This window comes from Stegodyphus dumicola, chromosome 3 (genome assembly GCF_044657685.1).
Source record: "Stegodyphus dumicola isolate Sdum_Otavi_A_Nest chromosome 3, ASM4465768v1".
Lineage (NCBI taxonomy): Eukaryota > Metazoa > Arthropoda > Arachnida > Araneae > Eresidae > Stegodyphus > Stegodyphus dumicola.
The window spans coordinates 126,066,240-126,080,090 of NC_140770.1; the positions used below are offsets into that span (position 1 = coordinate 126,066,240).

At 37.4% G+C, this 13,851-nt stretch overlaps 1 protein-coding gene across 1 annotated transcript in view; it reads left to right on the plus strand.

The window, feature by feature from the left end:
- LOC118192790 (protein-L-histidine N-pros-methyltransferase) overlaps positions 1-13,851 on the plus strand; it is a 500,898-nt gene that overhangs the window by 88,162 nt on the left and 398,885 nt on the right. The window contains exon 3 of the mRNA XM_085812441.1: positions 8,969-9,159. Coding sequence (XP_085668567.1) covers positions 8,969-9,159 — 191 coding nt within the window. The remainder of the gene's footprint in view (positions 1-8,968; positions 9,160-13,851) is intronic.

Here is a 13,851-nt window from a genome sequence, read left to right on the forward strand (position 1 = left end):
ACAGCAACTACGCAGGCTCCCAGGAACACAGGGGAAAGGCATAGCCACTTGAAGTCAGCGACAACACCATCAGCGATTGTGCCCCAGAAACCAACCTTTGCGGCAGTGCTTAAACAGTTCAGTAAACCCAGTCTGATCATCAACCCTTTAGGGAGTATCCATCCACGTGATCTAAGAACACAGTTACAAGAAAAGGTTTCCCTTAGTGAGATCCCAGTTGTCGTCAACGCTATCAAACCGGCTCCAAAAGGCGGACTAGAAGTTTTTTGTAATACAAACGAGGAGGTACTCAAGCTACAGGAGCACATCAAAAAAGCTGAGGTCCAGGCAGAGGTTCGTCTCAGGCAAAAGAGGCAGCCGAGAATAGCCATCCATAATGTTCCAGAACATGTTAAACCAGAACAGCTCATCGCAGAGCTCAGCGCAACAGCAGGTCTATCAGCAAGAGTATACAAACCCCTGTTCCGACTTAAAGAGCGCCGAGCAAACAGAGTCAAATGGGTTCTCGAGTGTACCACGGAGAGCTTTGGAATCGCCATCAACATCAGACGTCTGTTCACAGCATGGCAGGCTCATACTATCACGGAGTTCTTGGGAATCCGTAGATGTTATAGATGCCAGCAATTCGGGCACTCCCAGGATCTCTGCCGCAGCACGAAACAGTTCTGTGCCTTCTGCGCTGGGTCGCACAACACCAAAGTCTGTCAAGCAGAGTCACCAGCCTGTATCAACTGCGGGGACTGTAACTACCGCAACGGCACCTCCTACTACTCTGAACATCCGGCATGCCACCCGGAATGCCCGATGTACCAGAGAGCCGTCTACAACGCACGCTGCAACACATAATACTAAAGCTATAACATCACAGCAGCCTACCAATGCTATGTTACTACCTAATGCGTCTGAAGAAAGCAACACTTTCTCACAAGAGATCCTATCGACAACCCAGTCAACCTGATTCTAACTCATTCTTCAGCAGGCTCCATAAAATGCACGCAAATTAACCTCCAGCGGGCAGAAGCAGCTAATACTCAACTAGTGCAGCATGTCCTCGATCATGAGATAGATATCATTCTTCTCCAAGAGCCTTACTGCAGAAATGGCGCAATAGCCTGCCTACCACTCTCATGGAAGATCTTCCAGCGGAAAGCGCAACTTAACGAACTACCCCCGAGAGCGGCGATCATTTGTTGTAATCCACAATGGTCCCCACTCATTATCAAGCAGGCACGAGATCATGTTGCAATTCTTCTGAATTATAATAACTCCCAGATTATCCTATCATCCGTCTACAGCTCTCCACCAGAAGACATCAGCAATGCAGTAGATAGTATAGCAGAAATACATAGAAAACATACTACCATTACTCACGTAATAAGTGGAGACCTAAATGCACACAACGTCATTTGGGGATACCCAGATACCTCACCGAAAGGAACAGCGTTAGAAGAATTTATAATGACAGCCAATCTACAGTTAATAAATACTCAGAATGCCCCACCGACGTTCGACAACTCATACAACAAAGGATGGCCTGATTTAACAATAGCTACAAGTAACATAGCCAACAATATAACAGATTGGAGGGTCACAGATGACGAGAGTTGCTCTGATCATAAATATATCCACTTTGCAATTAATACCGACACAAGCATCACTATCCTTAAGCGCTACAAGATCCCAGGCAATAAACTGCGTGCATTAACAAAGGCTTTCTCGGATACCCTACAGAGTGAAGAAGAAGTAATAGACCAAATAAACAGCCCAGAGGAATTAGACACTTATACAGATCATCTCCTCAATACATTGCGATGTATTTGCGACAAGCTCCTGAAGACTCGCACTGCTAAACGCATACAAGGCATATGCTGGTGGACTAAGGAACTACGCCAATTACGGCAAAAGTGCAGAGCCCTAAGACGGCGTCTCCGAGGTGTAATGGACGAAGCCACCAAAATGGCATTGCTGACCACATTCCGCAGGGAAAGAGCGCATTATAAAAAATGCATACTACGAGCCAAAGTCAATAGCTGGCGGAAATTTTGCACAGCTAATACCAACGTCTATGGAATCCTGCATAAACTAGCTACAAATAAAGTTTACAAGCCTGACCAGCTTTATGCCCAATCAGCCAATAACTCAGACAACACCAATCTTGCAGAAACCACAGCATCTGCTATCCTTAATGCAATCTTCCTAGCAGATAACCCGGATGATGACTCAACAGAACAACAGAAGATACGGGACAACCATTCCATTCCTAACACACCAGACGACATACCCTTCGACTCAGCTGAAATACAGCAAATCTTCCGTTTTCTTCCCATAAAAAAGGCTCCGGGACCAGACGGTCTAGATTATGCAACAATAAAGGTGGCTTACACATCCCGCCCTACCTTCTTCGAGAAATATTTCGGCAAGCTCTTAAAACACCAGATCTTCCCTACTGCTTTCAAAAAAGGAGAAGTGGTCCTGTTCCTGAAGAAGCAGAGATCCCCAGATGACCCAAGCTCGTTTCGGCCAATTTGCCTACTTTCGTCTCTGGGAAAAATTTATGAAAAATTACTGGTAAACAGACTTAAATTCCATCTCCAGCAGACCAACTTCCTCAGCCCACGGCAATACGGGTTCCGAACTGGCTTGTCAACCACGCATGCCCTGAGTCATCTTAAAGATAGCATAGAACAAAATAGAGGCAGAAATCTTCACACGGCATTCATATCCCTGGACCTGCAAAGCGCCTTTGACACCCTCTGGTGGCCTGCTATAAAGCAAGCACTTAGAGAGGCACAATGTCCCAAAAACATCTTTAACATCATCACGGACTATCTACATGCACGTAGCCTCATAGTAGCCAACAACAATGGCCTCACTATCAAGCGGCAGGAAAGAGGGTGTCCACAGGGCTCTTGCGCCGGTCCGTTGCTCTGGATAATCACCTTTAACTCCATACTACAACATGAATGGCCTTTGCACACAGACATCATAGCATACGCCGACGATGTAGCTCTTCTGGTGTCTGGCCGCACAAGAGATGAACTGGAACGGAATGCCACAGAAACCTGCTCGATATTCACGGACCTATGCAATAAACTTAAGTTAATCATCTCTTGACAAAAGTCCGCAGCCATCGTAATTCCACGTCCTGGCACAAATCCCACAAGACGTCCATGTATAAAGCTACTGGGCAAGAACTTAAAAATAACGAAGACGATTAAATATCTAGGAGTCACTTGGGATCAAAGACTCACCTCGTTACCGCACCTCCAAGAAATACGTACAAAAACATCGACCATCGCAAGGAAAGCCAGGCAATTTCAAGGGAGAAATTGGGGACAAAACCCCCATATCAGGAAACTATTGTATCTAACAGTGGCAGAGAGAATAATTCTCTACGCAACAGTCATATGGGCACAACCAATGAGCAGCCGAAAGACCAAGCTACTGACCACAATTCAACGGCCGTTTGCATTAAACATCTGCGGAGGTTATCGCACAACAGCGTCCAGCGCCGCCACGATACTTGCAGGCCTGCTGCCATTACACATAAAGGCAGAGGCAGAGGCTACCTATGTACGAATCACCCATCACAGACAAGAAGCCACATATGCAGGAATTACGTTCAGAACAACAGACTATGAACTCCCTGGCAGTGTGCAACACATCCACCCTGCCATCAAAGGTAGAGGGATCCATGTCATAATCCAACATCAGCAATCGCACTCCAGACAACGCACTTCCTCTGCGATTACACAACTGTTCACTGATGGATCAAAACATGATCAGGGAGTGGGCTGCGCGTTTGCTCACTACGAACATGGCACACTAGTAAAGGAATGGAAAGGACATCTCACTAACAGCAATAGTATCTTCCAAGCAGAGGCACTAGCAATATTGAATGCGCTACGACATGCCCTCAACCTTTCCCTTACCAATGCGACTTTTTACACGGACAGCATGTCAGTGCTACACGCACTCAGGGATCATCACCACACTTCACCCATCATCATAGATATACAGCAACTTTTACGCAATAATCATCAAGCCCGCTTTAACATGGTATGGGTGAAAGGACACTCCGACAACGAAGGGAATGACGTCGCTGACCGTCTGGCTAATGAGGCTGCCAACAACATCCACGCTCAAACTATAAGAGCCCCTACCCCCGTCTCACACCTCAAGAAAACTCTGCGTAATATCTGTAAAGAAAAGTGGCAAGAAGAATGGAATAGTTGCGACACAGGGAGAAGGACGTATAACTTCCTACCAAAGGTAGACACGGAACGTCTTATAACAATAGCCCCACTGACACAGTACATAACGGGTCATGGCCCATTTCCATCTTATTTTATGCGTCATGGCATCTCAGCATCTGACAATTGTGTCTGTGGCATGCTAGGTTCTCCCGAGCACTACCTATTTGACTGCGGTCTAACAACAAACCACCACTTACCACATCCAACGAATGATAGAACACTTTACTATCGTTTCATAATCAAACACCCGCCAGCTATAAGGAGTATCTGCGCAGTTGTACAGCAAATCAACGCCCTAGGGCAAGACATTTGCGAGCCACAGTAGCATGGTACTGCAGACAATGTACTCAACGATTAGATATTCGCAGTATGTACACATTCTGTAATACACATTCCACATTCAATTTCGAGCCTCGTGTTAACATCCGCTTTCAATAGCCACCAACTTGCAGAAATAATGTTACTGACATGTTTATCAGTGTAAAGCACTGGGCACCCAATGGAATGATGTGTTATCGTAAATCGAAATATATAAAATCCGTACAATGCACGAATGTAGTGTATGCAACGAAATATGTAATTCATGCAACAGAAGCCCCTAATGAAAGTATGTACATTATGTATTATGTGAACTGAGCATATTTCCGCACAGCGCTACTGCTTTACGCACACGTTACTATGTCTCATATGTTTCTTCTGTGTGTAATATTTGCATTTATGTGCTCTACGTGTTTCCATATGTATTCTATGTGTCATGATATGTATTCTCGTGTGTGTTTTTATGTCTTTATGTTACGTAATAACGAGTGTGTTTTATGCTTTTACGTTTAATTTTGTATATCTATGTGTTTCAGCTTACATGAGTGTTTTAGTGTTTTAATGCTATCCTTTATATTCTTTTTTAAGTTACTTTGTGTTAATAACATCGTCCTATGTAAAAACTACCCGACATCTAGCACCTGTATGGCCATGTAAACTCCCGGTGCAGCCTCACGGGGCTCCAGCGAGTTGCTTCTTCGAGATAGTGGAGGACGTGGGACATATGCCTGTTTACCTATGTTATACGCCAGGCGTCCCCGTCCTCCGTCACCTGTCACCTGTATACATAATTTTGACATATACTTGACCTACATTGATAGAATTCATATAAATATTAACAGAAATTTTGATGGTGCGTATACAGAATATAGAATGCATAATGTAGACTGCAAATAATGATTTAGATACAAAATTTTGTTATATACATAATAAATAAAAGAGGATTTTGATGACTTGTTGAAATGTAATAATAGTTCACAGTTGATAATTAGTTTATAATTCATAAATAGTGCACTATTCATAAAAGTTCACAGTTTATAAGTCTGTTTATTTATCTGTTGAAGTTAATAGTTAGTCTGAAGTAAGTTTTGATAAATTTTATAGTTAGTCTGGTTAGTCTGAAGTAGTTTCATATTTGCTGATTGAAGTTGTGCTGCCTTGAAGTGATGCTAATTATGTCAAAATAATGCTGATGTGGAGTTGTTATGCTTTAATTTATGCTGCCTGTAGATTATCACAATTTTCTATGAGATATTCCATTAAATTATGAAGTTTTTTGCGGCGAGATTTACTTCTGAGTAGTTGTTTGAACTATCCTTGGGCATTTTCACTTGTGAAAGGACGAAAGTGGAGGTCTTTAGTGATTGCACATTCAAACAGGTAATGATCTATTGTTCTTGTTGATCCACATATGCAGTGGTCTGTATGATACAAGCCGAAACGAAAAAGATATGAAATGAAGGGTCCATGTGCTGTTAGAAGATATGTTATTGCATTATTTGTTGTAACTGAATTTCGTGTTGGTTTTAGTAGAAACATAAAAGATCGTCTGCTTGTATTATCTTGTGACCACATGAGTTTCCATTGTAAAATCAACTCTTGATTTTAAAAGTGATATTGGATTCGGTAAATAGGTTATTGCTGTTATAGTACCATTTGCTGCCTCTTTTGCCAAGCTATCTGCCATTTCGTTGCCCAATGTTCCTTACGTGGGCACGTGTCCAGTGTAGTTTAGGGTTTTGTCCAGTTGGAAAATATGCGAGTAAATATTGTATATCTTGAACCAAAGGAGAGATATTATGACCAGCGATTGCTTGAATACTTGAGGAACTGTCAGAAATTATAACACTGGTTATTAAGAATTGCTTTGCATATTGCTTCTCTTATAGCCAATAGATCTGCTTGAAATACTGAATTTGTATGATTCAATTTTGTTTTCCAGGTTTGTATAAGATTATTATTTCTGAAAACACAATAAGCACTTCCTACGCCCAACTCTGTTTTTGATCCATCTGTAAAAATTTGAATTTGAAAATGATCTATTTTGAATTTACTATTGAATTTTCTGAGTATAATTGATTTGGATGTAAGTTTATATTTTGTTTGAATTCTTCATATTCCATTGGATGAAGATATTAGAATTATAGGTACATATTTGGCGTAGGCGTGCAACTTTTGTTTTAACGGCTTCTTTCTGTAAAGTCAGAGTAATTGGTGGAATACCTGAAATGATTTGTAGAGAACTGGTAGGGGTGTTGTTCTATATGCTTTTGTTATCGATAGTAGGAAGTTAGTTGTCTTTTTGCATGTTGATTTAGATCTGGGCTCCAAGCAGAAGCGACATGTATAAGAATCTTTTCTATTACTATTGTATACCAAATTTTCTTATATTGAGAAGAAGTTCCCCAGTTTCTTGCTGGGGTTATTTTTATTGAGTTTGATAATATTAGAAGTTTATTTTTGATATATTTGATATGTTGATGCCATGAAAGTCTATTATCAGGCATGATGCCTAGTATAGTAGTGAATTTACTGTTGCTATTTTATCTTGTGCTATTTTGATAATTGGGTTTCGAAGGTTTCTTATCTTGGCGCCCTGTTTTGGTATATAAAGAGCTTTACTCTTGAGAATTGATATTTTAACTGAAATTTATTTGCCCATTGTTTTAAAGATTTGTAGGGATTGTTTGGCGTTATCTTCTATATCCTTGCGACTATTGCCTTGGACTATTAGTAGGAAATCATCTGCATATGCTTGTGCGTGCGTATGAAGGATATCGTCAAAATGTTTCAATATTTCATTTGCTATTAAATTCCAAATAACTGGACCCAAACAAGATCCTTGTGGGCATCCTCTTGTAATATTATATAATTTGACTCCACTATTTGATGTATATTGTAGAGATCTGCTATAGAAGTAATCGTTTAATAAAGGAATATTTTATTTGGATGATGGATGAATGTAAGGATTTGTATTGCATCTGTCCAACATATAGAGTCAAAAGCTGCTTGAATGTCTAATGATATTATTAAAGAATGTTTATTTTGATTTCTGTTTATTTGTAATATTTGATGTAATTTTTGGAAAGAATGGTCTATTGATTTATTAATAATGAAGCCAAACTAATATGGGTGAATGATTTTGTGAATATGCAGGTGATATTGTAGTCTTGATAGTATTAATTTTTCTAGAACCTTTCCCAAACCAGGTAGCAGGCATATTGGTCGATATGACTGAGGATTTTCCAGAGGCTTATTTTTTTTTAAGAAGAGAACTACTTAGGCTTGTTTTAGTATAGTAGGAAAAGTAGCAGTTTTCTAGCAAGAACTAACAAAAGATTTTATGATATTTCTATTGGTTTTCAAAATTTGCTTTAAAATTATATTGTCTATGCCATCAGGTCCAGGAGCTTTTTTGGGAAGTGTTTAATTATGTTTTATACTTCCATCAGAGTTGGAGAGTTATTGCAGTATGTTTGTTTAAAATTTTCTGTGTTATTGAAAGCTTTTGAGTTTAGCACTTGGTTGTGCTACTTCTTCATCTTGAGGAAATAATTGTGTTAATATTTGGGTGATAACACGAGTTGCAGTTGCTGCTCCTGTGAATCCTGACATAGATAGTTGGGGTGGTAAGAAGACTTTATTGTGGGCTATTTTGAATTCTGTACCAAAGAGTTCTGAGGTATTTGTACGAAAGTTTTTCCAGCTTGTTATTTTTACTTGTCTGATATTTCTTTTATATATTGCTCTTGATTTATTAAATTCTTATTTCTATTTTAATCTTTTTTCAGGGAGTTTGTTTGCTTTGTATCTTCTTTTTAGGGCTTTGTCTCTGCTTTTTTTTTTTTTTTTTGTATTATTGATAATGCTTGATTCCACCAATTTAATTTAAAATTAACAGTAAGTCAAGTGTAAAATTTAATTTAAATAGGCTTGTAGCCAAAGTAATTTAAATAGGGCGTCAACGTCACGGCAGCTTTCCTCGCCGTTGTCAAACATGCATTCAACTAGCGTATCCGTTATTGGCGTTATGTTACCATAGTACATTCTTGTAACCCATTTGGTGTGTCGCAATTTCATGATCGTAATACATGCGTTTTTTATGACTTTATTGTTTGCTATGTGGTCTAGTAATGCCACACCAGCCTCTTGGATGAATTTCAAGTATATTCATTTAATAGTTTTTGTTTTATTTTGTTTTATGCCTTTGTTGCTTATTTTTTGAGCAGGAGCCTATTTTCTCTTTTAATTTGGGCCGTGGTCTAGTAATGCCACACAAACCTCTTGGATCAATTTCATGCATATTCATTAAATATTGTTTTTTTTTTTTTCCTTTATTCTATGTTTTACCTTTGTTGCATATATTTTGAGCAGGAGTGTATTTTGTCTTTTAGTGGTACGACGTCGATTTGGATCTTGTAGATTGTCAAATTCGAGAGCTCTTCACGCCTAGCCAAGTGGACGACACTACTGAAGATTTCCTTGAGAACTGTTTCGAGAAATCTGACTGGTTACTGACACAGATGTTTCATGCATTAGCAAGAAGTCTGCTTTGCTGGTTCATGTCAAGAACTTCCATCAACGGGTAAGTATTTCATTTTTATCTTTTATTTTTGAAAATAAAAGAGCTTGCGTTTAAATATTGAGCTGATTTGTTTGTTATCGCAAGCAAAATATATGAAGATGATTGAGATGGAAAGAACCGAATTCTACAGTTGTGCATTTAGGTGTGTGGAAGCTCCAGTATGTCGCATTTGATCGGTCAAAGGTCGAAAATATTGTTGACCATTTTGGTGCAGGGGACAATTCTGTCAAAGCAAAAGCAGAAAAAAATGACTTTGGTATTTGGCATGTTAAGAGCTGAAATATGAAAAACTGCGATTTTCTCCCAGATGAAGAAGACTCAAAGCAAAGAAGCAATTTTTCTTTTAAAAAGATGTTACAAAATAAGAATTGTGAGTTGTAATAACATTTTAATGTGACAGTCCGCGTAAAGGCCCGTCCACACGAGGACGCTCCCGACGTAGTTGACGTAACTTTTTTAACGCCGGCGTAAATTCGCGTGACGCAGAAGACGTAAAACTGAGTACGCTCCTGTTCAGCTTTTTCGCTCGCGACGCGCGCGTTTAGCCAATAGCCGACCGAGTTCTTATCACGTGTCATAATCAGTAAACCTTCTTGCTTACCCGTTTCAATATGTCGTCAGAACCACACAGAGATCAGTTTTTGCTTAGAAATATCGTAACTGTATACAGCAATAAAATAATCAGCATTGTTCACGTCATCTTCAGATTTCTCAAACCGTACATATTGGTTTACATTTAAAATTCTCATTAAAGGGAAATACTGTATATTTATAAACCAATGATCCAACCAGTATATCCATATGCTTCACCTATTTATAATACCTTAAGTAATAGGAACCTAAATAAATTACAGTTTCTACGAAATCAAAGTTTCTGCCTTACAAAATTCTCCTTAATTATTATAAATATTCGCTATATCATGTGTAATAAAAAGCTCTATAAGTATCCCAATATTAAATACACCAAAAACTAACTTCAGCAATGTAACAACTTCTAAAATAAAGCAGTTGACTGTGAAAGAGTATTCAATAAAATACAATTACGAAATTTTGGAGGAAAGTTAGAACTTGTGTCATACAGCAATCATTTATTGAAGTTTAATTAAATTACCTTTCCAGCGACTTCAACTTGTTACATTATTTTTCACAACTGCTGCTATCGCAGATAGCGAGGTGGTCAGCGCGCTGCGTTGGTGGTGGAGGAATAGAAAGGTGGTGAGTTCGAATCTTACCCGTAGACGGTATGTTATGCAGTTTTCTCATTTTGAAACGTGTTTCTCATATTTAATCATGAATCATTATATTTTTATTTTACCTGTTATTATTGTTTTCATTTCTTATTTTATTCATTATTATTATTATTTTTAATTTAGTTTAAAAATGTGCATTGCAAATAGAAATCCTTATGTAATAATATATCTGCATCTCTTTATCATATATCATCTATAAATTCTCTCTTTATTTTTACTTTATTGCATATTTTATCATGCACATAATTTCTCATAAACTGTCCAAAGTTTGAACCTCATTCTAAATTCAAAAATAAATAAAAAGAAAAACAAAAGGCCAAGGGAGGGGGAGTTAAAAAAATATGAAGTTGGTTTTCTTATATGGCGGATGATGTATATAAAGAGAATTAAGTAATTTACTTCTCTTTATATACTGTATTCCAAACCAATTTTATAAATCCTAATTTTCATACAATATAGAATCTGCAAGTCTGTCAAACTGGTCGATACTCATCCTGAAGTAATTAAAAAACAAGTAATATACCAAAAAAAATTAAGTCAATTCCTACTTAGGTCCACAAAGAAAAAATTAAAAAATACAAAAATAAATAAATAAATAAATAAAAATACAAACAGAATTTTTTAAAATTAAAAATTTTAAAAATTTTAATATGTGAAAAAGCTGTATTAACATCAAGTGTCATTCACTACAAGTTTAAAAAATTGTATTTGAACTTGAGTGGATGAATAAAAAGCATTTTATGTACAGAAAATTTCAACAAGATATAGGGAGACTGTGAGCTAATAGTAGGAATTTAATAATTCCGGATATTCCTTTCGCAAACAAGACAGTAAAAAAAAAAAAAAAATCTCGCTCTAAATAAATCTTTCGGACCCATTCTTGCCATTTTTTGCGGTTTTGCCTCTGCTTAATAATTGCAATTAATAGTAAAGTTTGAGCTATAAAAAAATCATCTGATTCGGACAACTTGCCGCAAAACATACAGAAGTACAGCGAAGTAATAAGATACAGCTCTGTTGACGCTATATTACAGCGTCACGTGATTTTTGCGCAAAATAATTCTATTGGTTAAACGCACTCTTCGCAAGCGTACTCGTTTGGACGCTTTTACGCTGGTAACGTAAAAGCGCGTTCGTCAGCTACGTTTCGAGCGTACTCGTGTGGACGGGCCTTAACAGTTATTGCTATTTATAGAGGTTAGTTTGATTATAGAGTTTATAGAGTTGCATACTGAGCAAGATAAAATTGGAGGAAAATAAACATGAAGGAAAAATAAACTTACAAAATGATGACTAATGAAAATCACTGGCAACCACGTTACTCTCGTTTTTAAGTTTATTAAAAACCATTCATTATTAATTTTCTGATTAGAAGTAACCCTACTATATTAGCTTTGATCATTAAATGTATATTTACTGGACGAGATGTTTGAAATTATAAACAGTGGTAAACACACTGTGCAAATTCTGTTGATGAGAACTCTTGTTTGGTAATTTGCTGTGGATTCTTCCCATAATTCTGTGCTTTTAAATCATGACATTATTATTGAACGCAAACTATGACCTGATGGACTAAGGATTTGAAATCTTCTAAGAATAATCTTTCGAATTACTAAGTCTTCTAGGAATAATCTTTCGAATTTCGAAAAGTTAAGGAGAGAATGGCTGTTACGGCAGAAATAAACAAGAGAGGAGTATAAAAATTAGCATACAGATTTGGCGTTTCCTGCCCCTACTGTGCTTTAACTACACAGTTTTTCTATCAAGAATGCAGAGTACATATATTGTAATGCCCATCGCAGCTCATTTAAGGGACTAGAAAGCAATTAATTACCTCTCATTTGATATGAGCTCAAAATTGAAAGGCCGTGTTAAGATCTAGTGACCGAGCTGGCTCACCATTCGTTGAATACTTTGTTTGCGTTGAGGCGTCAGCATCTAATGAAACAAAAAATCGCCGATTTCAGCAGCAGAGAAATCGCTTAAGGATCGAACATATTTTTCATAAATACATAACCTATGATATATCCGACAGGAAATACCTGGAGACCAGTGTGGTCTTCTTAACAGATTTCAGCCCAAATGAAGATACTTTCTTCTTGACATATGTCACATTCAACGGTATTTGATGGCTATAGCAGGTTTCTTGCGCTCTGGCGATTATAATATGATGTTTCTAATAAACTATTAGTTAATTCCACATTTTTGTGTTAAATTTTAATTTTAATTCAACATTAAATGTTTTTTTAAATAAGACAAGCATATGGCATTTTCCTTTCGTTCCAAAAAATTTTTAATTTAAAAAAAAAGGGGGAACAAAAAGGAAAGGAAAAGATATAAGAAAATTATAACATACTGAAAATACTATTAAATTTCTGATCTTAATAGGTTAAAGAATTGCTGCATATACGTAGCTATTGATGTAACATAAATAATTACGCACTATTAGTTGCTCGTAGTTGAAGGGAAAATATCCTCATTTTTACTACGAAGAACAAAATTTTGTATTTGTCGTGAATAAGTATAAATAATATTAAATTTATTTATATTGCTATTTACTTCTATTTACCACATGGAAAATCTATTAAAAATAGTCGTAAAAATGCATGAAAAATTCTTCCTGGGGTGAAAATATTTATTTTGATTTCAGCAGTTATTCACATTTTAAAGTAAGTGCTTGAGTAATAAATATAGGTAACTGAAGACTAAAAAGAAAATGAAGATCCTGAATGCAGGTAAACAAAAGCTTGGCAAACATTTACGAGTAAGTACTTTCGAATTTTTGTGAGTTTCCTCTAATTATATGTCATTTATCTTTAATAACGAACGAATTAAAAACATTCGTCTCCAAACATTTCATTTTTTTAAGATTTTACATCAGGTTTATTTACAAGTGTCCACAAAAGGCCTTGAAAGATATCACTGCTGACCATTAAAATTGCAACACCATGAAGGAAAGCAAATACAAAAAAGATATCTATTGTATGTAAACAGTGTGGCATGAAGATAAAATGATTAAATTTGTAAGCAATTTGGGGGCTTACAGGGATGCGAAATTAGTGTTAAGCATGGAGTCGAACTGGACTTGGATGACAGAAACGGGCAACTCATTCCATGCTGCTTTAAGTCTATACCACACTTCATCAACCGTATTAGCTGCAGCAGGCTGGAGTCTCTCAGCAACCCATGACCAGATGTTTCAGTGCGTGACGGATCTACAGACCGTTCAGGCCAGGGTAGCAATCAAATACCCTGTGTATCGAGGAAGGTCAGAATACGACATACAACATTTCGTATTCTGACATGCAACATGCAACATGTGGTTTTGCATTATCTTGCTGGAAGATGGCGTTTGGTAGGCCTCGAAGATAAGGCACAACCACTGGACGTAAGATGTCAGAAATGTACCAATCTCAAAATTACCGTCAAATTACCGTCGATC